This window comes from Theropithecus gelada, chromosome 12 (assembly GCF_003255815.1).
Source record: "Theropithecus gelada isolate Dixy chromosome 12, Tgel_1.0, whole genome shotgun sequence".
NCBI lineage: Eukaryota > Metazoa > Chordata > Mammalia > Primates > Cercopithecidae > Theropithecus > Theropithecus gelada.
This window is the reverse complement of record NC_037680.1, coordinates 104,228,133-104,255,952: the sequence shown is the minus strand read 5'-3', so window position 1 is coordinate 104,255,952 and position 27,820 is coordinate 104,228,133. Positions and strand designations below refer to the sequence as shown.

General features: G+C 36.4%; 1 protein-coding gene across 7 annotated transcripts in view; it reads right to left on the bottom strand.

Moving 5' to 3' along the window:
• Window positions 1-619: 619 nt before the first annotated feature.
• AGFG1 (ArfGAP with FG repeats 1) overlaps window positions 620-27,820 on the bottom strand; it is an 88,944-nt gene continuing 61,743 nt past the window's right edge. For 3 of the 7 annotated variants that reach the window (XM_025404531.1, XM_025404537.1, XM_025404535.1), the window contains 6 exons: window positions 26,689-26,869; window positions 25,260-25,339; window positions 24,968-25,060; window positions 9,986-10,144; window positions 8,332-8,423; window positions 620-7,419 (listed from right to left, as the gene is read on the bottom strand). In XM_025404531.1, coding sequence (XP_025260316.1) covers window positions 7,360-7,419; window positions 8,332-8,423; window positions 9,986-10,144; window positions 24,968-25,060; window positions 25,260-25,339; window positions 26,689-26,869 — 665 coding nt within the window. In that variant the 3' untranslated portion in view covers window positions 620-7,359. Of the gene's footprint in view, window positions 7,420-8,331; window positions 8,424-9,985; window positions 10,145-11,996; window positions 12,045-24,967; window positions 25,061-25,259; window positions 25,340-26,688; window positions 26,870-27,820 lie in introns of all 7 variants that reach the window. The other 4 variants (XM_025404530.1, XM_025404533.1, XM_025404532.1 and 1 more) reach the window with 2 other exon arrangements.

Here is a 27,820-nt window from a genome sequence, read left to right as displayed (position 1 = left end):
ACTTGAGAAAAAAATATGAAGAAAAATAATTTGAATAGTTTCTCATTAAAGAGGCTAAAACAAACATTAGTTCTCTCCTTGTCCCCCACCCTCGGGTGTGGAAATACTCATTGATTCTAAGGAAACAAAATTTTCTTCTGTTCTGGTGATGGTTAGTGAAAATAATTTAAACAAGATGTACAGAATAACCAAGATGGACTCATAACAAATAATAGTCAGTGACCACTACAGGGAAATAAGATTAGGGATGTGACACACACAGTTCAGGATTTACCTTCTAAATTTCAACAGTGGTAAGGTAAGTAAAATCCCATTACAATGTTTTCTTAAAACCAACTTATATCAATGTGTACTCAAGGAAAAAAAAAAAAAATCCAGCTTTGAAGAAAAAATATTGCAAATTAAGTAACAAATAGATCCTGCTTTTTAAAAAGGAAGACTTTTTAATTAAAAAAACAAAAAAATGGCAAAATCTATTAATTAATGGAAAACAGGTTAAGCTGGAAGTAAATGCACGAGCTGCTTTACAGGAATGCATAATGTGAGTGACGAAAGGAAAAAATATTATTTCAGTTTTCCAGATTTGATACTCATTTAAATGAAAGAGGCTATTTCCAAATGGTACACAAATTCAGAAGTCTTTATTTTGAAAAAAATTCTTCCAACAGTATTTCACAATGAACAAGAACTTAACCAAATTTATCATACTAAAGTATTTCAGAAATGAATATTGATATCAGCCTGTAAGTTTTCATCCAATATTTAAAACCACCTCCTGAACTAAAATTGGTCTTCAAAAATCATGGTGTATTAACATTTTCCAAACATGCCCTGCTGACTAGAAGGTCCTGTTACTCTTTCTTTTGAACTTCTCAGTAAGTTCCTTGTTCGCTATTCCTAGGATTTAAAGTGCAAAGGTACTTTCTATCAGCTATTAGGACAAGTATTCTTCACTGAAAATAAACTTTTGCAGGAAACAAATCCTGTGCTTGACTAACAGCAAAGACATGTTAAGATATTTCTGGGCTCTAAACCATGAGGAATCAGAATCAGAACTTTCAGAGTAATAACTCATATTTTTTCTAAAGCATAGGAAGCTAATTTTGAATAATGAACAAACATGGTTGTGCCAAAACAGATTTTGCCATAGTTAATTTCCACTTTCTCTTCTTAAAAATAAGGTATAGTCTAAGCTAATATAGATAAGGAAAGGCACATACCAACAAACCGCAAAACAAAATATAGCCCCAAGCCATGCACTTTATTTAGAGTCATGAGTAGGGACAATGAAAAAATTAAGGTGCAAAATAGATGTGAACTTGCACAATCTTTCAATGAACTGACTGCCTTAATTGTTTAATTTAAAAGCATAGGATTTTTCATATATCTTCAGATAGTCAATTAGAGAGATTTTTTTTCTTCTTTAAATGGAAGAATTTCTTAAATGGAAGCACAAGATCATACCTACACAGCTGGTGAGCCTCAAAATAGAATGATGTCTACTTTATTAATAAAGTTTCCAGTCAGGCAGAATCAAGAGTAATCTTCATATATGCATAAGGATATTATCATTGTAACAATATATTTAGTAGAAAAGTCTATAAACAAATGTTCTCCCAAAGGGACATCCATATAATGGAATCCTGGAGACATTAAAATAATGAGTGAGAGCTGGATGTGGCAATATGGAAAGACAACCAAGTTAAATAAGAACCAAGTCACAAAATTGAACATTTAAAATAAGGAAGAACAGGAAGAGGCATATATATAGGGAGCCATATATAAAATGAATAACATTTCTGAAAGACTATACAAGAATACAAGAAATTATATACCTCTGGGGTGTGAGAATAAGTCACAGAGGGAGACATACTTTTTGACTTTATGCCCTTTGTGTATACTGCATAATTTTTAGAAATCTTAAGCATATAACATACAAAAAACCTTTAAAGTCTTTAAAAAACCTGATTGTAACCAAAGCATTCTATGAAACATTGACTATATAAGATTAGTTTACAACCCCTTGCTGCCTTTAGTTAATGATCATATAGTCAAAATTAGAAGGCTCCTTGGCATTTGCTTCCTCTGTCTCTCCACTCAAGATTATGGGAAGATGCTGAGAATTTAGAATTCAAATTTTACTCTCATTGCTTAAATTATAACTTGGATAACATTTCGAGATTTCAGAGAACCAATAAAAAATTAATCTATGGGCATTTTAATCACCATCTAAAATATTTTATCCAGGATCACTGTATCTTTTTTTTTATAAAAGCTCAAATCACATCATTCTCTTTTCATCAGCCCCTACAGCCCTGTGTTGGACAAGCACAGATTTCAAAAATACACTTAAATATACACTGAATTTTTTTCCCCTAGAATAAAATAAGCAGAATGATATGCATTCTTGGCAATAGTCTTCACTGGAAAATACCACTGTCAGCCCAACCTTATACAACTGACTTCAAAATCAGACTAACATGTGGCATAAGAAGAGCCATTTCCTACCTTCACTATATATTCAGGATTTGCCAACTCAAAGGCCTTGAAAAGCATGTGAATGTTTGAGACTAAGAAAAACTGGGAGTGGTAAGCTAGTGGTCACCTTAAGAGCACATGCCCCATTTTAAAAAGTTGGATTCGGAGTGCAATATTTTAAAACACTGTGCTGGTCACACAAAACAGAACTGCAGACGGAATTCAGTGTAAGCCTTGAACGTGCAACCCCTATAAGAGCACAATAATTGGACTTTTTAAAACCAAGCTTCACAAAACTTGGGTCTTTGCAGATTAAATACCTCAAGTGCCCAGTATATCTCTGAAAATAAACAAGTGTCCAAATGCTTGCCAAATGAATTAACAATATAAAAGCTCTTCAAATACTGGATATAATCATCAAATGACCAATACATTTAATTAATGAGTTGTGGAAATTTATGTCCTTTGCTGTGCTGGTTTGCAAAGGCTTGGGAGAGCCACTGGTTTGCTATCTCTTTCATCAAACTACATTTAATGACATCAGATTGGCAGGTAAAATCACCATGAAGACAGTATTTATACCACAAATATCAGTAAACACTACAAAACAGGGCCTTTTTTCTTTCATGAAAGATGGTTGTTAAACATTCAGCAGCAGCACAACACTGGATTACATCGTGGTTATATATTCATTTGTTCACAACCAACCACATGAAAAGTTTAATGTCACTAAGTTTTAAAATATAAAAAGAAAAATTTAACTACTAATGAGGATGAATACAACAGGCTAATTTAATACAAAATTTAATACCATCTTTTAAAAACTAAATTTTAAAAGTGTATAGGCCACAAACTGTATCAATGAAGGTGGAATGCTTTACAAAATCGGAGTCTGTGATACTTCAGATGAGTCTTCAATTTAAAGCACGCTCCACTAGTTACCATATTAATTTACTTCTAAAGTTTAAAAAAAAAAAAAAAGAATAAACTGTACTGATTTCATCAAATTATGAAAGGAATTCAAGTGATTAAAGTTTGTTTTAGATATACAAGATATAGAACTTGTTCAGAATTTCAAAATATTAAGAATGCATTTGTACATAAATGTGACAGCATTTGAATCCAAATCTGTTCCCCAGAGCAAAAGCTGCCACTAGCTTAACCTCCCTATGCTTTGCTTCTTTCATCCTAAAAGTACGGGTCCACTGCAGGGATTGTAAGAGATAAAATATGAAAATCGTTTGCAAATAACTATCTCATACACACCCCATAATACCACTGCTATTATTACCTTCAAGTAGCGTTAAAAAGTCTGCAATTTCAGTTTTTCTCACTAGCAAACAAACAAACAAAAAACCCAGGGAGTAGTATGTTTGCCCTACAAGTAAATACTGTTCTAGAAATACACAAATTTAAAGTATAGTGGTTCTCAAAGAGTCTGGAGACCCTTAAGGGCCCCTACAACACTTTCTTTGAAAGGGTGTGAAAGGTCAAACTATTTTCATTGTACTACTGAGACATTATATAGTTTTCATTCTCATGATCTCACAAGTGCACAGTGGAGGAGTGTGTGTATGCTGTGTAATTTTTAATTTAGAATGCAAAAGCAATATGAAAATTTCACTGCTTTTACTAAGCCAGATTTTTTAAAATGCACAAAATGTAAAACAATGTTCCTGTTCTCACTAGTTTTTGTTCTGGAAAAGTCATTTTTATCAAAAATGTTATTTATGTTAGCAAGTTATTAGTTTATTACTGTTATATTAAAATAAATGTTTTTAAAATATCTCAGTATTAATTTTAATACAGAGATATAAGCTAATTTTAATTATCAGAGATATAAGCTACATCACCAAAGCTGTTTGGGGATCTTCATAAGCATTATGGTCCTGAAACTAAGATGCTCCAGAGATGCTGGTACCATGGTAAAGCAGCAGCCAGGTCACCCTCTCCATGCTGCCAATTGACGGGAACTTTACTTAAGTGGGTGTGTGTGTAGGGGGCAGGGAATCTCACAGGTAAAGCATGAAATGTGCTTTTACAAATTAACAGAAGGAATTATTTTAAGGAAGAAAGTGATAACCAAAACTCTGTTTTCACAAAAATAGTAAAATATTCTCTATTTCAAAAAATGAGGAAAAAATGTCTTTAAATTATGTCAGAAGATTGCCATCCTGAAAAAAGATCTTTGCTGAACAGGGATACCTGCAGATACCTGAACAGGAAAAATGATCTGACTAAACCAGTAGGCCAGGAAATCTGAAGGTCTTCAGCCTTGTTACCTTCCAGGATTTTTTCTCCTTCTCAGTACTCAATATAATTTTGATGGTCTATATAAAACTAGAATAAATCTGAAGGTAAAAGTCTAACGAAAGCTGATTTTCTTTAATAATAAACAGTGAGTATCACGAGAAAAACCACTTTAAAGCTACCTCTCCTCTTTTTATTTTTTAGAGATAGGATCTCACTTTATCACCCAGGCTGGTGTGCAGTGGCGTGATCCTAGCTCACTGCAGCCTCCAACTCCTGGGCTCAAGTGATGTTCCCACCTCACCTCCAGGGTAGCTAGGACTCACAGGCTCTCACACCAACATACCCAAGTTGGGTCTCTTCTTAAACGAAACATTTCTATTTTATAAGCGATAAAGTCAGTAAGAGCTCCCATTTAATTACAAACTTCAATAGTTACCCAGAAAAAGAAATAGTCTTTAAAATTATTTTGATAACAACCGTTTAATTTACTACTCAGGTGGAAAGCCTGGTAGGTTATTTGGGTAATGGCCTGTAATTAGGTAGCATAACTTTGTACACATGAATCAACTGGGACCCGATACACTCTAAAACAGAAATTCAAATATATTTTCCCTCAATGAAAAGGGCTGAGGAAGTCCTCCAAAATGTAGAGACATTTCAAGTCTACATCAACACACACCTGGACCTCATTTAATTTAATTCATTTAATTCTAAAAGAAGAGGCATACTGCTCAGAAAAGGGGCAGAGATTTCCCAGTCATCCTGCTTATTAAAACGTTCAGATAAACCACACTTTCAGCTAGATGTACACTAGACAGCAATGTTTTAACAAGTCTAAAACACTATACAGGTTTTAAAATACTATAACAACTCATTCATCATTGCAAAAAGGCATTCAACATGAATAAAATGTTTGAGGAAACTGATGTTTACCTCTTTTAATACCAAAGCTTTTAAAAAAGTTTTAATCAATTTAAGATAAAACTTTTAAAATATGTACTACATATCTGTGTATGCAATTTCACCTTTACTTAATTACCTAGAGGCATAATAAAGAACGATCATCAGATGATGTAGTATAGTGATGTCCTCTAGGCCTGCTAGTGGTCCTTACACTAATGGCCTTGGACAGTGTATGCTCCTCAGAGTTTTTTTCAGTCTCCTTCCTTTCAAGCCATCCCTTCTAAACTGCCAACAGTCTGGACAAGCAAATAATCAAATTTATTAAAATCTCTCATATAAACAAATGCATAAGCTCTAACACACAGACTTTGTGACTTATATGGGTTGCTCAAAGGCATTTTTTAAAAAAACGATTCCAAGTTTCTGAGTTGTGTTCGGTTTTCACGAGACTGCCAGATTACCTCTAGATGAAAGAGGCATTACTGTACATAGATACTTAAAGAAGTTCATTTGAATATTAACAAAAAAAATAACTAAACTTATTATCTCTTCCTTTAAAACAAAGTATTCCATCACTTTAAGGTAACACTGAGTTCCAGTTTCTTTCCCCCAAAAAACAAACATAAACAAATATCCTACAGATAATATCAGTTTGCCCAAAAAAAGAAAGAAAAAAAACTGAGGTGCAATAATGTCACAGTTAATGCATGTCAACTTCCAATACATTCAAAGACAAGATTTTTTTTTTTTTAAATCAATAGTTAAAATAGGCCTTCTGCAGTCTGAGAATTCAAGATACTTAGAAAAATTTGTAAATACACATACATGCAAATTCTTCATATATACAAATTTCACAAAATTAATAAGCTGCAAAGAAATTAGAAGGATTATAGTAATCTGACAAGCTACATTTAAATGCTTTACCATTGGCATATTCCTGAATGTAGCAGTCATAGTAGTTTTAATAAATTTTCTACATGGCCTTTTTATAAAAAGTCACTAAGAAGTCTTTTAAGAATTCAAGATGTTCTCAATTCACTACTCATATTTAAGGCCACTTTGGTAAAGGCATTGCAGCAAGAACACAAAAACAATAGCATATTTTATAATATTTATTTTTTTCACCTGCAAACTGTAGCAAAACATGATCAGCTTTATTATGCAGACAGGTATCCCTCTACATTTTAAAAGAATTTAGGCATGTATAAATAGAAGAGCTCTTTAGAAAGGAAAAATTCAAGAATGAATAAAACCTTCCAATTTTGACTCTGTAACTTTCCAGTAGCAATGGTTAAAATGATTTTAGGTCATTCATTCCAAGATATATGACAGCACCTTAGAAGTGGCTGATCTATTTCCCCAGTAACATTTCTCACATAACAATGTGTTAAAGTTACAAATACTGATATGCACAAATAGCTAATTTCTAAGAAAAATATATACAGTACTGCAGCATAATGAATGTGGTATCTGCAATAACTTAATATTAGCCAATTTTAATATACATGATACCGCTACCCTTTTCTGCCAATTCACAGGTTAAAAGGTGTTACTGGAGCCCTCGGTTTTGCACATATTACCTGGTGTTTAATACACAATGCAGGCTTTTTAAAGACTTCTCTTGTGTTTAAAGCTAAGATCAGTGAAACAAGACAACAGTGCAAGAGGTGGAGAGATGTAATGTGACCACATAAAAGTTCGTTCCAGTAAATTGTCTATATAAGGCTATAAGAAAGGATTGGTTGATGAGCTTCCTGTTGGAAATTGTCCTGTTGGTGCACCAGTCTAAAGGAAAACATAAGACAAATAAATAAAGAGACAAAACTGGTGCATGTACAAAATACAAAAACATTAAACTGAACTTAATTTTATTTAATTAGACTTTTTGGTTAAGAATTATTTTTTAAATTATTGGCAACAATATTTGTTATTGGCAATATGCTATATCAAACTACTATGTGTCTTTCATATCCATTATTTCATACAGTTCTTGTAATAGATTCTAAAAAGAATGTTAGAATAGTCTTAGAAAAGCACTTGTGATTCAAACAAAACTTCTGACTCTTAAGGCCTCTTTTTTATGTTCACTAATTCCTAGGGCCTCTCATAAAGTGTTATTTTGACAAGAAAGCAAGTAAGTTTCATATTATAAAACAGTTGATCTACTGTCAACACTTTGATTTGCAACTAATTTTTTTAAAAGGTCAGAAAAGGATCACACATAATGGCTCTGTGTCAATTTGTACAATCTTATGATGTCACTCATATCAATAGAACACCAAATACCATCTAAAAGTATTAACATCCTGCTACTCCTTTTTTTATTTTTATTTTTTTGAGACAGAGTCTCGCTCTGTTGCCCAGGCTGGAGTGCAGTGGTGCAATCTCAGCTCACTGCAAGCTCCACCTCCTGGGTTCACACCATTCTCCTGCCTCAGCCTCCCAAGTAGCTAGGACTACAGGCACCCGCCACCGTGCTTGGCTAATTTTTTGTATTTTTTTGTATTTTTAGTAGAGACAGGGTTTCATCGTGTTAGCCAGGATGGTCTCAATCTCCTGACCTTGCGATCTGCCCGCCTCGGCCTCCCAAAGTGCTACGATTACAGGCGTAAGCCACCATGCCCGGCCTTACAGCCTGCTATTCCTAATTTGAAAATAAGATTTAACAACTTATAAAGTACTTAAAGTTTTGCTTACCATAAAAGGATTACTAGATACTCCAGCAGCTGCAACTTGACCAAAAGGGGTTACCACTGGCTTTGTTTGTCCAAATGCTGCAAAACCTGCACCTTGTTAAAACAGAACCACCAATTATAACCTACATCTTCAAGAGAAAATCTGATGCTTATAAAGTCTCGTAATAACTTTCAGAGAAATTCCTACCAGAGCAGCAAAAATAAAATGTCAAAGTTAAGTTGTTAGGCCTCAAGCTCTTTCAGATACCAAAGACAAACTTACTGTAGCATGTCTTAAAATAACTTTTTTCTTTTTTTTTTGAGACAGGATCTCACTCTACTGCCCAGGCCAGAGTCCAGTGGCACGATCATGGCTCACTGCAGCCTCAACCTCCAGGGCTCAGGTGATCCTTCCACCTCAGTCTCTTGAGTAGCTGGAACTACAGGCACATGCCACCATGCCCAGCTAATTTTTGTATTTTTTGTAGAGACAGGGTTTCACTATGTTGTCCAGGCTGGTCTCAATCTCCCGAACTCAAGTGATCCACCTGTCTTGGCCTCTTAAAAGTGGTGGGATTACAGACGTGAGCCACCACACTCGCCAACAGAACTTTCATTCAGCTCTTTCATTCTAACTTGTCTTAATAACTAAAATTTATAGGATTTTGTTACTAGATGAGCTTGTGACTATTTGGGACAGGCCATGCAGACAACCCAATGATTTCTATGTAAACATCACAGTATTTGTAGGAAATATTTTTATTACTTATGGCTCTTCCACAGTCCATATTTCAGAACTTTTTTTTTTTTTGAGACGGAGTTTTGCTCTTTTTGCTCAGGATGGAGTGCAATGGCGGTCTCAGCTCACCGCAACCTCTGCCTCCCGGGTTCAAGTGATTCTCCTGCCTCTTGAATAGCTGGGATTACAGGCATCCACCATCACGCCCGGCTAATTTTGTATTTTTAGTAGAGACGGGGTTTCTCTATGTTGGTCAGGCTAGTCTCGAATTCCCGAGCTCAGATCTGCCTGCCTCGGCCTCCCAAAGTGCTGGGATTACAGGCGTAAGCCACCACGTTTGGCCCATATTTCAGATTTTTAAATAACCACTTACTTAAAAAAAAAAAAAAGAAAACATGTAGTTGTGATTCAAGAATCTTCAAATCTATGCACTTCAAACTTGAGCAAATGACAGAAATAGGTAAAAATGGTTGAGTTAATCTTGTCTCTTCCTAAAATCAAATAACAAACTCTAACTACAGTATAGTTAAATTAGAAAAATTAGAAAAGCAGTCTATTTCACACACAAAAAGGTACACATTTCTGTGAAGAAAGGAAAAAAAAACCCCAACATTCTAGGTCTATAAATTCTCCTTTTAAAATCAAAAGGCTTGTAAGACAAATTAATCAGAAAAAGGCAATAGAAATTCTGAGAATGACAGGATACTCTTTACAGAGTCACTGATTTCCCATAAATTGTAACCTGCTCACAAAAACTTATAAAATCACTTAGCTTTCTGAGGTTCAAATCACCAAAAGCTTTTATTTTTGTGTAGTAAAACTCAGTAGATAATAGTATAGTATTCTTTAGAAAAGTCTTTCTGCCCAAGCACACAACATTATGATATAAAAAGGATACATAAAATGAACTTACAGCTCGCCAAATGTTAGATCTTACCATTAGGCTGTTGAGAAAAAGCTGTCTGTTGAGGGAAAGCTGCTTGGGCTGGAAAGGCAGGCTGCTGGAAGCTGCCACTAAAGCTGGTGGGAAGGCTGTAGGGAGCAGGAGTGCCGAATCCCGTGGGCATGCTCATGGATGCAGTGCCAAAGGTTGCCGCTGACAGAAGAGAAGGGCTGATCAGTTACATACAACAGGACATATTCAGTTTCTCACAACATTGTAAAAAAGATATCATTCACCTTGAAAAATACTAAGATGTACATTAAAGGCAAGGTTAATTCCAAAATTCCAACAAAGTTAACAACGAGTTTTAGCACTACAGTTTAACATAACCCTGTAGAAATTTTATTCTTCTAAAACACAATGACCAGAATGAAACTACCAAAGCTGTTGTTTGAAATCCCAAGAAAATTTCTCATATTATAAATTCAAGTCTAAACAGTTGTCTGCTTTTTAAAGATTATGCAATTAATATGTAAACTAGTATACATTTTTGTTCTTAGTTTTGTTTTGCTATATGCAGTAAAATAACAGCCAAAATTTTATCTACTGAAGTATCTGCCATAAAGTAATATGTGTTCCTGGAAAAAAATTTTAAAGCCACTGAAAAATAGTTCACTAAAAAGGACAGGACTTATAGGACAAACAGAGTTAGTTAGAGGCAGACCACTCAGAACCTATGCAGCTTTGTGACTACAGCCAGAGAAGGAGAGATACTCTCTTAACAACACTAACGCAATTAAAAGTACATGTTCCTATTAAATCAATTCCATATATATATACACACACACATGGATTCCCACCCACTTCTGGAAGGTAAATGAAGACAGCTTTCGAAGACTGAAGGAAGGTTAGGGCAACTGAGCTATCAAAATTAGTGTGAAATCCACAAAGATTAGAAATGAAATAAGCATTCTTAGACAGAATGCAGAATAAATGGCCATAGTGTTCAATGCTACTGTATTCTTCCTTGGCTTGCCATGCCTAGCTGGTATTACTTGGTGGACAGAGTATTATCACGTTGGGGGAAATGTGTGTGAACACCTGCTATGTGGAATGCTGCCATCATTTCCCTACTTACTATTCACTTACAGTATGTTATTTATTACCAGTGAATATTAAAAACAGAACCTCCAACTATGTGTTCTAGGAAGGGTCTCAGTAAAATAAGAGCCAATAATGTTGCTTTAAATATAGACTACCAGTAATTACATAATGAAATATTCTAAGGATGATACAATGAAAATACCATGAAAATTCACTAAATTTCCTGATTTTAAAAATTTACCAATTTGTTCATTGGTTTAAGGCACCGAAATTAAACACTAAAAAATGTTACACAGAATGTCTTTCATTTTTAAAAAGCTGAAAATCCAGTTACAGATGTTGCCCAAAGTAATCCCTGTAGTTGTAATGTTTGTAACAATGCAATTCTACTCAATGAACCTAATTAGAATATTAAAAAACTACTTTATTATTATTGATGCAAAAAAAAAGGAAAAACAGGCCATTGGGAAGCAGGTGAATTAAATAATAATAAGCAGACTGCAAGGGTAATGGGAGGGCTTCATAACAGACAACAATGCACTGACATAACTTTGACAAATTACTTTAAGAGAGCACTAAAAAGCAAAACTTGGATACAGTTAAGCAAAACCAAACTTCATGGAATAATACAGTAAAATGGTTTGGCATATCAAAAAGGCATCACTCAAAATACCATGAATTCAAACTCAAGAAAAAGAATCAAAACGGCTATTAACATTCTAATATGACCATGTAGGTAAGCAGTAATGCTTTTCAGCATTTACACATAAATCACTAAAAAAATTTCCATGTAATTTTAAATACAATGTAATCCCAATGCCACACATCCATGCCCATTCTATTTTAAAACATGGAAAAAAAACTTAATTCCACATGCAGGGATCCAGAACACTAGCAGAAGCTTCCACAAGCAGGTAGACAAATTGCCACACAAATCTAGATATTAATTGTGGCCACCTACCAAAATGAGCGTGAGGAAACACTTGAGAATGCATTGCTCCAGAAAGGCCTTATGGAAAGCCATAAAGAGACCAACGTCAATTAATTTATGGATAATATTGTTAAAATAAAAGTATATTTGTTTCATTACGAAGTTGTAAAATTCGAGCGTACTGTTGCTAAGGGGGTAACATAATACATAACAAAAATACATTCACAAAATCAGCCTTTTAATTTCAACTATATTCATGACACTGTAATATTTATACTGTTTGAAATAAAGGGGAGATTAGAATAATAAATAACAAATTAAGAAATAGTGATGAAATTAATTTTTTAAATAAACAAGCATCAACTTTTTCATAATCATTAAAAAACACTTTGTAGGCATCATAAGCTACATCTAAATACGCTATTCATAGCATCATATGACACTATCCAGCATCTACATTTAGGATCAAAACCAAGTCTTGGGGGAGAGCGCATAAACAATGCTAGATTGTTTTATTTACAAATCAGCACATTAACTAGAAATACACAAATAACTCAAATGAACTAATTAAGTATTACAAGGGAAAAATTATTAAATATTCTAGTTCAAAAGAAAGGTAAGCGGTATTTACAGGTTAAAATACAACGGCTAAATAGGAGAGACAGAAAAAAGAAAAATGCATCTTGTACAGATCTTACTCACCTGGTATGTTGAGAACAGACAGGTTACATATAAATTAATACAAAGTAAACTTAAATTGTTAAATAATATAATCTTTTGTTTGTTTGTTTTAATAATCTGAAGTAAGATTGTACCAAAAATGTATTTCCATTGATTTAAAATTAGAATACTTTTTAAATTGGCATAAGAACAATTAAAAAACTGAATGGTTCTGAGTTGTGGTTCTGTCATTTTCTGGTTGCATGATGTTACTTTATTTTATAAGCTTCAGTTTCCTCATTTGCAAATGAGGTGGAGGAATAGAGATCACAAAGCTGCTGTGAATAAATGTAGCGACAAATTAAAGTGCTTTGCAATAAATACTCAATGAATGTAACTTTCTTGCTAACTTAAAGTGTCACTGTATTCCAAATACAAAAAAAGGTTAACTGAGGGAGAAGGGCCTGTGAAAGATAAATGTGGCCTTTATATTTATCTACTTTCTTTTTTTTCTTTTTGAGAAGGGGTCTCGCTCTGTCGCCCAGACTGGAGTGCAGTGGCGCAATCTCAGCTCACTGCAAGCTCCACCTCCTAGGTTCACGCCATTCTCCTGCCTCAGCCTCCCGAGTAGCTGGGACTACAGGTGCCCGAGACCACGCCCAGCTACTTTTTTTGTATTTTTAGTAGAGACAGGGTTTCACCGTGTTAGCCAGGATGGTCTCAATCTCCTGACCTCAGGATCCGCCTGCCTCGGCCTCCCAAAGTGCTGGGATTACAGGCGTGAGCCACTGCGCCAGGTCTTATCTACTTTCTTAAAGCACTTTACAGGCTTGCAGCAGTACTGCATTAATGACATTAAATTGTGTTTATTCCAGCATTTCTCATATGTGTTTAGACACAGAACACTTGTCCACAGAATTTTGCTAACAATGTTACAGGAGACATGTTTCACAAAATGCACTGGCAAAAACTGACTTTTAGCCAACAGTGACTGTTAACCAGTATTAATCACTATACCTCAGCCTGCAACAAAGATGCCCCCCCAAGCTCTGGTCCTGAACTGCTCTAAACTTTTTTTAGACTTTTTACAGCTTTTTGAAATATAATTCACATACTACACACAACTCATTCACTTAAAGTATAGAATTCAATGTTTCTTTAAATATATTCACAGACTTGTACAACCACCATCACAATCTAATTTTAGAATATTTTCATGCCCCTCAAAAGAAACATGATACCTATCAGCTGTCACTTCCCATGCTGCCCCACCACTAAAACCCAGCCCTCGTCAATCATTGATCTACTTTTTCTTTCCAATTCTGGACATTTCATACAAATGGCACCACAAATATATGGCCTTTTGTGACGAGTTTCTTTTGCTCAGCAGAATGTTTTCAAGGTCCATCCATATTGTAGCATCTATCAATGCTTCATCACTTTTTATTATCAAATACTTTGTCACAGTATGACTATTCAACATTTGGCTTCATCAGCTGACGGGCACTTGGGTTGCTTCTACTTCTTAGCGATGATAAATATTGATGCTACGAACATTTGTGTACAAATTTTTGTGCAGATACATGTTTTCATTTCTCTCTGGTATATTCCTAATAGTGGCACTCTGCTAGGTTATATGGTGACTCCATGATGACCATTTTGAGGAACTGCCAAAATGTTTTCTAAGGCGTTGTACCATTTTATATTCCCACAAGCAATATATGAGGTTTCCATTTTCTCTACCTCCTTACATTGTTCATCGTTGTCTTTTCTTTTATTGACCATCTCTATGTCTTCTTAGGGAAATATCTATTCAAATATTTCGCTCACTTTTTAAATGGGTTGTCTTTTTATTTTTATTATTTAGCTGTTACGAGTTCTTTATATATTCTGAATACAAGTCCTTTATCAGATACAGGATTTACAAATATTTCCTCCAGACTGCTATCAAGTTTAATATTTCTATTGTGTTAATTTTTACAACTTTCCTGTCTTTCTTGTTTTAATTACCAAATTGGTAATTTTCATTTCCAGTTCCTTTTTCAAATGCTAATTGTAGATTATTAAATATTAGAGATGTCCAAATATTAAGAGTAAACTGAGAGGGTGAGAGCACAGGGAGAGCAAAGCAGCAGCAATTCTATAAACAAAATATGTCCTTCACAGCCCAAGGTAACTTTCTACTTACGGTTTTTTCTTTGCTTTTGCTCAGCTACCTCCAACCCTTTTTTGTATTAATCCTCACTTCCAGAGTATGCTAGGCAAGTGAAGTGAGCCTTCTAAGTATTCAGATACAAGGAATAGTACATAATATTAATTGGTATGTTTCATCAATGTGAAACCAAAGTATAAATATGGAGGCAACTGTACTGGAACAAAAATAGTGTTGGTTCAGAAGCATTCTGGGTATTAATATCAGATCAGCCATTACGGAATTATGAAACTTTAAGGCAAATTCATTAATCTTAGCAAATCGGTTTCCACCTAGGTAATAAAACAAAGATATGAGGGCCAGACACCATCCAACAAGCTCTGCATTTCAGTAAGTACCTTTCCTTGGGGAAAAAAATCTTTGGAACCATTCATTCATTAAAATAAATGCTAGGAAATAATAACTATTCATTCAGTGACAAAGGAGAGACCTAAGAGTTATAAAAATTTCCCACTATTTAAAAATTATTTTACTTCTATTAATTAGATTTAAGGGCTCTGGGGGGGAAAAACTAAATATCATAGAATCGGAAAATTAAGCCATAACAGGCTAATCTCCTAATGAGAGTTACTACGTAATATTACAGTTTTGTAAAAAGCTAAAGCCCCAGAAGGGAGTTCCAAGATGGCCAAACAGGAACAGCTCCAGTCAACGGCTCCCAGCTTGAGCGACTCAGAAGCAGGGTGATTTCTGCATTTCCAACTGAGGTACTGGGCTCATCTCATTGGCACTGGTTGGACAGTGAGTGCAGCCCACAGACTGAGCTGAAGCAGGGCAGGGCATCCCCTTACCCAGGAAGCGCAAGGGGTCAGGGAATTCCCTTTCCTAGCCAAGGGAAGTTGTGACAGACGGTACCTGGAAAATCGGGACACTCCTGCCCTAATACTGCACTTTTCCAATGGTCTTTGCAAACGGCACACCAGAAGATTATATCCCATGCCTGGCTCAGCAAGTCCCACGCCCATGGAGCCTTGCTCACTACTAGCACAGCAGTCCTAGATGGAACTGGGAGGCGGCAGCCAGGAAGCTTGAACTGGGTGGAGCCCACCGCAGCTCAACGAGGCCTGCCTGCCTCTATAGACTCCACCTCTGAGGACAGGGCATAGCTGAACAAAACACAGCAGCAACTTCTGTAGACCTAAACGTCTCTGTCTGACAGCTTTGAAGAGAGCAGTGGTTCTCCCAGCATGGAGTTTGAGATCTGAGAATGGACAAACTGCCTCCTCAAGTGGGTCCCTGATCCCCTAGTAGCCTAACTGGGAGACACCTCCCAGTAGGGGCCAACTGACACCTCATACAGCCCGGAGCCCCTCTGAGACAAAGCTTCCAGAGGAAGGATCAGGCAGCAATATTTTCTATTTTGCAATATTTGCTCTTCTGCAGCCTCTGCTAGTGATACCGAGGCAAACAGGGTCTGGAGTAGACCTCCAGCAAACTCCAACAGACCTGCAGCTGTGGGTCCTGACTGTTAGAAGGAAAACTAACAAACAGAAAGGCATAGCATCGACATCAACAAAAAGGACATCCACACCAAAACCCCATCCATAGGTCACCATCATCAAAGACCAAAGGTAGATAAAACCACAAAGATGGGGAGAAACCAGAGCAGAAAAGCTGGAAATTCTAAAAACCAGAGTGCCTCTTCTCCTCCAAAGCATCACATCTCCTCGCCAGCAATGGAACAAAACGGGATGGAAAATGACTTTGACGAGCTGACCGAAGTAGGCTTCAGAAGATCGGTAATAACAAACTTCTCCGAGCTAAAGGAGAATGTTCGAACCCATCACAAGGAAGCTAAAAACCTTGAAAAAAGATTAGACGAATGGCAAACCAGAACAAACAGCATAGGGAAGATCTTAAATGACCTGATGGAGCTGAAAACCATAGCACGAGAACTACATGACGCATGCACAAGCTTCAGTAGCTGATTCAATCAAGTGGAAGAAAGGGTATCAGCGATTGAAGATCAAATGAATGAAATGAAGCGAGAAGAGAAGTTTAGAGAAAAAAGAGTAAAAAGAAACAAAGCCTCCAAGAAATACAGGACTATGTGAAAAGACCAAAACTACGTCTGATTGGTATACCTGAAAGTGACAGGGAGAATGGAACCAAGCTGGAAAACACTCTTCAGGATAGTATCCAGGAGAACTTCCACAACCTAGCAAGGCAGGCCAACATTCAAATTTGAGAAATACAGAGAATGCCACCAAGATAATCCTCAAGAAGAGCAATGCCAAGATACATAATTGTCAGATTTACCAAGCTTGAAATGAAGGAAAAAATGTTAAGGGCACCCAGAGAGAAAGGTTGGGCTACCCACAAAGGGAAGCCCATTAGACTAACAGCGGATCTCTCAGTAGAAACTCTACAAGCCAGAAGAGGGTGGGGGGCCAATAGTCAACATTCTTAAAGAAAAGAATTTTCAAACCACAATTTCATATCCATCCAAACTAAGCTTCATAAGTGAAGGAGAAATAAAATCCTTTACAGACAAGCAAATGCTGAGAGATTTTTGTCACCACCAGGCCTGCCTTACAAGAGCTCTTGAAGGAAGCACTAAATATGGAAAGGAACAACCGGTACCAGTCACTGCAAAAACATGTCGAATTGTAAAGACCATCAATGCTAGGAAGAAACTGCATCAACTAACGAGCAAAATAACAGGATCAAATTCACACGTAAGAATATTAACCTTAAATGTAAATGGACTAAATGCCCCAATTAAAAGACACAGACTGACTTTGGGAGGCCGAGGTGGGCAGATCACGAGGTCAGGAGATCGACACCATCCTAGCTAACACGGTGAAACCCCGTCTACTAAAAATACAAAAAAATTAGCTGGGCATGGTGGTGGGCGCCTGTAGTCCCAGTTACTTGGGAGGCCAAGGCGGGAGAATGGTGTGAACCCAGGAGGCGGAGACTGCAGTGAGCCAAGATCACGCCACAGCACTCCAGCCTGGGTGACAAAGTGAGACTCTGTCTCAAAAAAAAAACAAAACAAACAAAAAAAAAAAACACAGACTGGCAAATTGGATAGAGTCAAGACCCATCAGTGTGCTGTATTCAGGAGACCCATCTCACATACAGAGACATACACAGGCTCAAAATAAAGGGATGGAGACAGATCTACTAAGCAAATGGAAAACAAAAAAAAAGCAGGGGTTCAATCCTAGTCTCTGATAAAACAGACTTTAAACCAACAAAGATCAAAAGAGACAAAGAAGGCCATTACATAATGGTAAAGGGATCAATTCAACAAGAAGAGCTAACAATCCTAAATATATATGCACCCAATACAGGAGCACCCAGATTCAAAAAGCAAGCCCTTAGAGACCCACAAAAAGACTTAGACTCCCACACAGTAATAATGGGTGACTTTAACACCCCACTGTCAACATTAGACAGATCAATGAGACAGGATATCGTCAGAAAGGTAACAAGGATATCCAGGACTTGAACTCAGCTCTGCACCAAGAGGACCTAATAGACATCTACAGAACACTCTACCCCAAATCAACAGAATATACATTCCTCTTAGCACCACACTGCACTTACTCCAAAATTGACCACACAATTGGAAGTAAATCACTCCTCAACAAATGTAAAAGAACAGAAATTGTAACAAACTGTCTCTCAGACCACAGTGCAATCAAATTAAAACTCAGGATTAAGAAACTCACTCAAACCAAACAACTACATGGAAACTGAACAACCTGCTACTGAATGACTACTGGGTACATAACGAAATGAAGGCAGAAATAAAGATGTTCTTTGAAACCAATGAGAACAAAGACACAACATACCAGAATCTCTGGGACACATTTAAAGCAGTGTGTAGAGGGAAATTTATAGCACTAAATGCCCATAAGAGAAAGCAGGAAAGATCTAAAGTTGACACCCTAACATCACAATTAAAAGAACTAGAGAAGCAAGAGCAAACACATTCAAAAGCTAGCAGAAGGCAAGAAATAACTTAGATCACAGCAGAACTGAAGGAGACAGAGACACAAAAAAACCCTTCAAAAAAAATCAATGAATCCAGGAGCTGGTTTTTTGAAAAGATCAACAAAACTGATAGACTGCTAGGCAAGACTAATAAAGAAGAAAAAAGAATCAAACAGACATAATAAAAAATGATAAAGGGGATATCACCACTGATCCCACAGAAATATAAACTACCATCAGAGAATACTATGAACACCTCTACGCAAATAAACTAGAAAACCTGGAAGAAATGGATAAATTCCTGGACATATACACTCTCCCAAGACTAAACCAGGAAGAAGTTGAATCCCTGAATAGACCAATAACGGGCTCTGAAATTGATAATTAATAGCCTATCAACCAAAAAAAAGTCAAGGACCAGACAGATTCACAGCCAAATTCTACCAGAGGTACAAAGAGGAGCTGATACCATTCCTTCTGAAACTATTCCAATCAATAGAAAAAGAGGGAATCCTCCCTAACTCATTTTATGAAGCCAGCATCATCCTGATACCAAAGCCTGGCAGAGACACAACATAATAAGAGAATTTCAGACCAATATCCTTGATGAACATCGATGCAAACGTCCTCAATAAAACACTGGCAAACCGAATCCCGCAGCACATCAAGAAGCTTATCCACCACGATCAAGTTGGCTTCAACCCTGGAATGCAAGGCTGGTTCGACATACACAAATCAATAAATGTAATCCAGCAAAGGCAAAAACCACATGATTATCTCAATAGATGCAGAAAAGGCCTTTGACAAAATTCAACAGCCCTTCAACGCTAAAAACTCTCAATAAACTAGGTATTCATGGAATGTAGCTCAAAATAATGAGAGCTATTTATGACAAACCCACAGCCAATATCATACTGAATGGACAAAAACTGGAAGCATTCCCTTTGAAAACTGGCATAAGACAGGGATGCCCTCACTCACCACTCCTATTCAACATAGTGTTGAAAGTTCTGGCCAGGGCAACCAGGCAGGAGAAAGAAATAAAGGCTATTCAATTAGGAAAAGAGGAAGTCAAATTGTCCCTGTTTGCAGATGACATGACTGTATATTTAGAAAACCCCATCGTCTCAGCCCAAAGCCTCAGGATACAAAATCAATGTGCAAAAGTCACAAACATTCCTATACACCAATAGTAGACAGAGAGCCAAATCATGAGTGAACTCCCATTCACAACTGCTTCAAAGAGAATAAAATACCTAGGAATCCAACTTACAAAGGATGTGAAGGACCTCTTCAAGGAGAACTACAAACCACTGAGGACACAAACAAATAAAAGAGGACTATAGAAAAGGACACAAACAAATAGAAGAACATTCCATGCTCATGGATAGGAAGAATCAATATCGTGAAAATTGGCCATACTGCCCAAGGTAATTTACAGATTGAATGCCATCCCCGTCAAGCTACCAATGACTTTCTTCACAGAACTGGTAAAAACTACTTTAAAGTTCATATGGAAACAAAAAAGAGCCTGCATTGCCAAGACAATCCTAAGCAAAGAGAACAAAGCTGGAGGCATCACCCTACCTGACTTTAAACTATACTACAAGGCTACAGTAACCAAAACAGCATGGTACTGGTACCAAAACAGAACAGAGCCCTTAGAAATAATACCACACATCTACAACCATCTGATCTTTGACAAACCTGACAAAAACAAGAAATGGGAAAAGGATTCCCTATTTAATAAATGGTGCTGGGAAACCTGGCTAGCCATAAGTAGAAAGCTGAAACTGGATCCCTTCCTTACACCTTGTATAAAAATTAATTCAAGATGGATTAAAGACTTAAATGTTAGACCTAAAACCATAAAAACCCTAGAAGAAAACCTAGGCAGTAACATTCAGGACGTAGGAATGGGCAAGGACTTCATGACTAAAACACCAAAAGCAATGGCCACGAAAGCCAAAATAGACAGATGGGATCTAATTAAACTAAAGAGCTTCTGCACAGCAAAAGAAACTACCATCAGAGAGAACAGGCAACCTACAGAATGGGAGAAAATTTCTTCAATCTACTCATCTGACAAAGGGCTAATATCCAGAATCTACAAGGAACTTAAACAAATTCACAAGAAAAAACCAAACAACCCTATCAAAAAGTGGGCAAAGGATATGAACAGACAGACACTTCTCAAAAGACAACATTTATTGCAGCCAACAGACACATGAAAAAATGCTCATTATCACCGGCCATCAGAAAAATGCAAATCAAAACTACAATGAGATACCATCTCACACCACTTAGAATGGCGATCATCAAAAAGTCAGGAAACAGTGCTGGAGACAATGTGGAGAAATAGGAACACTTTTACACTGTTGGTGGGAATGTAAACTAGTTCAACCATTGTGGAAGACAGTGCGGCGATTTCTCAAGGATCTGGAACTAGAAATACCATTTGACCCAGCAATCCCATTACTGGGTATATACCCACAGGATTATAAATTATGCTACTATAAAGACACATGCACACATATGTTTATTGCAGCACTATTCCCAATAGCAAAGACTTGGAACCAACCCAAATGTCTATCAATGATAGACTGGATTAAGAAAATGCGGTACACATAAACCATGGAATACTATGCAGCCATAAAAAAGGATGAGTTCATGTCCTTTGTAGGCACATGGATGAAGCTGGAAACCATCACTCTGAGCAAACTATTGCAAGGACAGAAAACCAAACACCGCATGTTCTGACTCATAGGTGGGAACTGAAAAATGAGAACACTTGGATACATGGTCGGGAACATCACACACTGGGGCCTGTCTTGGGGTGCAGCGTAGGGGGAGAGGATAGCATTAGGAGACATACCTAATGTAAATGATGAGTTAATAATGGGTGCAGCACATCAACATGGCACATGTATACGTATGTAACATAACTGCATGTTGTGCACATGTACCCTAGAACTTAAAGTATGAAAAAAAAAAAAGCTAAAGCCCCAAAGTTTTATAAATCCAGAAAAAAATGATTATTTAAACGTCATTTTAAGAATGATCCAGGTGCGGTGGCTGATGTCTGTAATCCCAGCACTTTGGGAGGCCGAGGCAGGCAGATCATTTGAGGCCAGGAGTTCAAGACCAGTCTGGTCAACATGGCGAAACCCCATCTCTACTAAAAATACAAAAATTAGCCGAGTGTGGTGGCACACGCCTGTATTCCCAGCTACTCAGGAGGCTGAGGCATGAGAATTGCTTGAACCCGGGACGTAGAGGTTGCAGTGAGCAAAGATTAAGCCACTGCACTCCAGTCTGGGTGACAGAGTGAGGATCTGTCTAAAACAAACAAACAAACAAAAAAGAAATACATAGATAAACCTTTCCAAATTTCACATAGAACTATTATGCAGTAAGGTATGCAATAAGGGTACCTCCTTTCTTTTTTGTTTTGAGATAGGGCCTGTTAGCCGGGGTGAAGTGTGGTGGCGCAATCACAGTTCAGTGTAGCTTCGAACTCCTAGTCCAGGTAATCCTCCCACCTCAGCCTCCTGAGTAGCTAGGACTCCAGGTGTCTGCCACCATGTATTTTTGGTAGAAACGGGATTCACCATGTTGCCCAGGCTGCTCTCAAACTCCTGGGCTTCGAGCAACCCACCTACCTCGGCATCCCAAAGTGCTAGGATCAAAGGGTACCTCAAAATATAATTTCACAGTGTTAATATCTTTGTTTTTTCTTTTCTTAAAACAGAGTCTCGCTCTGTCGCCCAGGCTGGAGTCCAATTGTACCATCTCAGCTCACTGCAACCTCCACTTTCCTGGTTCAAGCGATTCTCCTGCCTCAGCCTCCCGAGTAGCTGGGACTAGAGGCATGTACCACCACACCTGCCTAATTTTTGCATTTTTAGTAGAGACAGGGTCTTAACATGTTGGCCAGGCTGGTCTCAAACACCTGGCCACCGCTTTGGCCTCCCGAAGTGCTGGGACTACAGGCATGAGGCACTGTGCCCAGCCAGTGTTAATATATTTGAAGGCAACAAAAAGTTCTTAAATAATATTAATTTTGATGGTATAAAACACTGGAAATTCTTAAGTATAGTGTATTTGTCAAAGTATTGTTTATATTTCAGTTTCAATAGAAACATATGCAGTTAATGCTTATGATTTGGTCAATTCAATAATAATCTAATAGAGTGACCAATGTGATAAATTCAAAATGACTTATAATGGAAAAAATGTATTACCTTGAAATAAACATTTGTGGACATTGTAGTTTTACCTTTCTAATAAATTTTTGTTAGTTAATACTAAAATTATATTATCTGAACATACATTGTACATTTTATATTATTTTATATCCTATGTAGAGCTTCAACTTTTACAAAACTTTCATACTCTAAATAAAACAAGCAAAAAAAGGCCCTTAACTCCAATGACAGAACCAACTCAGAGGTATAGTCATGAAAGGAAAATATTAGGTCTGATTTACTGAGCATATGCTGTAATGTGAAGACCATACAGGGTAAATGTGCATCATCTAATTTTACAACAAACCTGCCAGCAAGAGAATACTGTTCACATTCTATAGAGAGGGACAACATGAAGGCTCAAAGAAGTTAGGTCAACACGATTAGGCTCAGCCAAAGCATAATTTGAGTTTCTATTCATCAGTTCTTAAATGAAGTTATAATATCTATAAATATCTCAATAGCATCTTGTGAACAACTTTATCACAATAAATGTTTGAACATTCCCCTATCATTCTTACCCCATTCAGTAAAAGAACAAAATTCAAAAGGCTTTCTTGTGGTCAACCAGAAGTAACTATAAATCAGAATTCGAACACGAGTTTGGCTGGCTGTACTCAAAATATGTCCAATTAACTTTTCTGGGCCTGTTCCCTCAGCTGTCACACAATTAAAATATTTATTTGATGACAGCTGAGTGGATTAAATGAGGCAATGTACAAAAACCCATTGTATCATGAAACATTTTACAAACTCAGTCCACAAAATGAAAACAGTATGCTAAGAAACAGAAACACTGCACATATCACACACCTAATGAAGAAATTGTACAAATGGAAATTTAAAACAATCATTCATTAGGTACGCTTGAATTAAAACAAACTATTTTTTAAAGTTAAATTTTGTGTGAAATTCAAATACTTATCAAATATCTATTATGTTAGTTACCAACAAAGTGAAGACATTTATGTGAAAAGAAAATAGTTACAGCTCAAACTTCTAATACTGTGATTCTTAATCTTGTCAATGACAGAGATTTACTAAAAACTAGTAATTCTTAAGGGTTTAATTTGATTTCAATGTTACAAGTACCTAATCTCTCAAGATTTCATATCAACATTTACTATAACTGGAGTTTAGGCTTTAGTTCTAAATTACTGTGACATAGACACAAAAAGCATACAAACTCTAGATTTAATGGATACCCAGCCATACCAAATGTACTTGCTGACATTCCAAGATATTGGCAAATATCTCTGGTGTTTAAGGTAATATGACAAAAATCAGAGGTATAACGTGAGAAAAATGTGACTGGCTTACAGTATGAATCAAAAAGAAAAAAATGGAGAAAACAAAGAGAATTAAGGGAAAAAATTATCAAAAGACAAAATATTCAGTATTATACCCACAACTGAATCAAGTTTCCACAACTTAAAAAATATTCACACTTGAAAGAGATATTCACTAGAAAAAGACCTAATAATTAAGAATTCACATAATAAAGTCATCTGATGCAATCTCATAGGGAAAATAAAAACTTCTCGTAAAATGGTTCCATTAAGATTGCATGAGTTACAACCAGTAATTCTGAAACTAGACCACCAAATATGTCTAAATTGTTCTGTTTAAGTCTCATCTCTGTCATAAACGTTCTGTGGAGTCTCATCTCCATGTCTGGGCTTCCCTACCTGAAAAATGAAAGCTTTAACTGGAAAGGGCAGACACTAGATAATTTCTAAGGTCCCTCTCAACTGTTAAATTCTAGGATTTTATGAACTTTCAGCTAGAATTTGTCTTTATGGACAAACTCCTCTATCCATTTGCCATTCACTTCACTAAGAAAGAGGCCCCATTTTCTGGTGTTCTTCACATGGTATCTTTGTTGATAAACACCTTCCCCAAAGCTTACTGTTCTACTGACTGACTGTTTTTCTTACCTGTTGCTCCTCTGGCATTGGTCTGAAATGGATTTGTAGAAGATGCCACAGAAGGACCAGCAGCAGCAACAAATGGATTTGTGGAAGGCGTAGCTTTAAAAAATTATAAAATACACTATAAAATCCTAATACATTTTGTATTTAAGATTTAAATTATTTGTTCACTATATTTATCAAGACAGAAAACTCAAGGATTCTGATAACAAATCATTGCTTTGACTCCTAAGAAAATGCTACACAATATATACTTGGGTTCTTTATAAAAAACAGTATATATACCAGAAGCACATACCTCCAAATGGAGCAGGCACACTTGATGAAGCAGGCTGTGTCTGTGCAGAAGCACCCACTGGCACTGTTCCAAAAACATTGCTGAGAACAAATATTGAAAGAGTTCATTTTTTTTTTCTTTAAAAAAAGAGAAAGTAAGGATAATCGATCTACAGGGTAGCCATAAAATAATGAACATATCATGTATCATAGCATCAGTTATCAACACAAAGAAAAATTAAGACATTTAAGTGTAAAGATGAACAACAAGAACACATGGACACAGGGTGGGAAACATTACACACGGGGGCCTGTCAGGGGTGGGGGGTCTGGGGGAGGGATAGCATTAGGAGAAATACCTAATGTAAACGATGAGTTGAGTGCAGCAAGCCAACATGGCACATGTATACCTACATAACAAACCCGCGTGTTGTGCACATGTACCCTAGAATTTAAAGTACCAAAAAAAAAAAAAAGACACCAGCAACAGCAAGTTTTGCTTGCCATTGTTTTTGCACCATTAATGCAAATATCAATTAATGAAAAGGTAATCTCTCAGAATTATTATAAAGAAAGTTTTAACCTCACAGACCCCATGAAAGGGTCTCAGGTACCCCAAACATTCCATGGATCACTTTGTGAACCCCTGATGTACTGTAATGTAATATCAATAAATCATGTATTATATATCATGTATGTTTCCAGACTTTATGTTTCTAGAAGTGTTACAACCCTAAGGAAAATAAGCTACTAGGATAACAAAAGAAAGTAGTAAATACAATCCACAGGAATGGAAAACAGAGATGAATAAAACACTGTTATAGGTAAATCTCTTGTATTTCTGAGACTATTTTCGCAACTCTAAAATAAAGACTAGAAGAGTTTTTTACAAGTGTAATGTCCTTAAAATGTGTCAGGCTTCCTACTGCCAAGAATTCTAACAGATATATATGAACATAATAGCAGATGTGCTTATTTATAAATACAAGGATGACACTAAAGAGATATAGAATTGATTTTGGGCTTTGGTGCAAACACTTCTAAAAATCTGTATTTACGACTAAGCCTATAATATGGTACTTTCACTGTTTAATCTTCATGACTAAAAACTGTATTTTTAAAGTATATTATTTGACTACTAAATGGATTCTCCGCTGAGTACAATCTGAAAATAACTGTCCATTTTGAGATGTGTACATGCTCTCAAATACGGTTTAGTGTTCAAAGACAGAACATAACAAAAACGTCTGATTCAATGAAAAGATAAAATTATGCCAATTATTCAAGGATTATATTTTAATTAGCAAACTAAATTCAAATTCCTCAAATTTACAAAAGTATTCAAGAACTTTAAAATTATACCTTAAAACAGTCATTTTTTAACTTGATTACTCAAAGTTGGAAAAAAAAGATAAAACACAAAGCAGGAGGGGCTAGCTAAGACAAGGTACCTGCTAGCATTACTTGTGGAAGTATACGCATTACTGGAGGTGGCTGCGGAGCTGAAAACGCTGTCTAGTTCTGCCAGAGCTGCATACTTGTCTGAAGACGCACTTGACTGACTGGGAACTGAAACCACAGAACCAACAGGAGCTTTACCTGTGGTCCCAAAGCCACTTCCCTGATCACCACCTGGGAATGAACAAAATCACGTTACACCAAAAATTTAAAGTTACACTTTCAACTTAGCAACCACATTTGCCATGAAACATAGGTAAACTTAAAATGGATTTAGAGTTAAGCAGGATTCCAAATCATTAATCTAATAAATAACCTGGACCATACAGGACAGGATTAGTCGTTATACATACCACCGTGGTAAAGACAGAATATGTCTTTTAACAAAAATTAAGACTCTGTACCAACAAAATTTGTCTAGATTATGCATAAGCAAGAAACTCTCAAGTGCTACTATGTTAACATCTCCAAGACAAGTGGATCTTGTTCACGTGAACATATAAATTCATATAATGCTGGACCTAATGTGAACAGTCTATCAATAGCATCATTTCCCTCAGCACTCTCCATGAAAAAATTAGAGACAGTAATAACGGGAAACATTTACTGAGCACTTAGTATGTGCTAGGCACCGTTCTAAATGCCTTACATGCAATAATACTTAGAACACAACTCCGTGAGTTTAATGCTTAGAATTATCCATTTTGGAGAGGAGGAGAACAGGCCCAGAGATCAGAATGGAGAATTCCATTTAGCAACACACACCTGCTATTCACCACTGCCATATGCATTTTTAGAAGCTACTAGCCTTAAGATAAAACTGGATACAAGACTATACTATAAAATTCATGAATTTCTTAAAAAAATATAAAACCCACCAAGATGTTAACGGAAATTTGTTCAAAGTAAATACATCACAGAAACCACCAAATAACCCTCCATTCAGCTCTGCCAATGGGGTTTCTTGGCTCTTTATTGCCAAAGAAAAGTAAAGCATGCCTTCTAGGACAAAATAAAATTTTTCTCAACTAGTGAAACTGAAAGTTTACAAATCAGTTCCTATGTCCTCAGTTTTGTAGTTGATATTTCAGGTACAAAATGTGCCAAGTGAACATTTTACTCAAA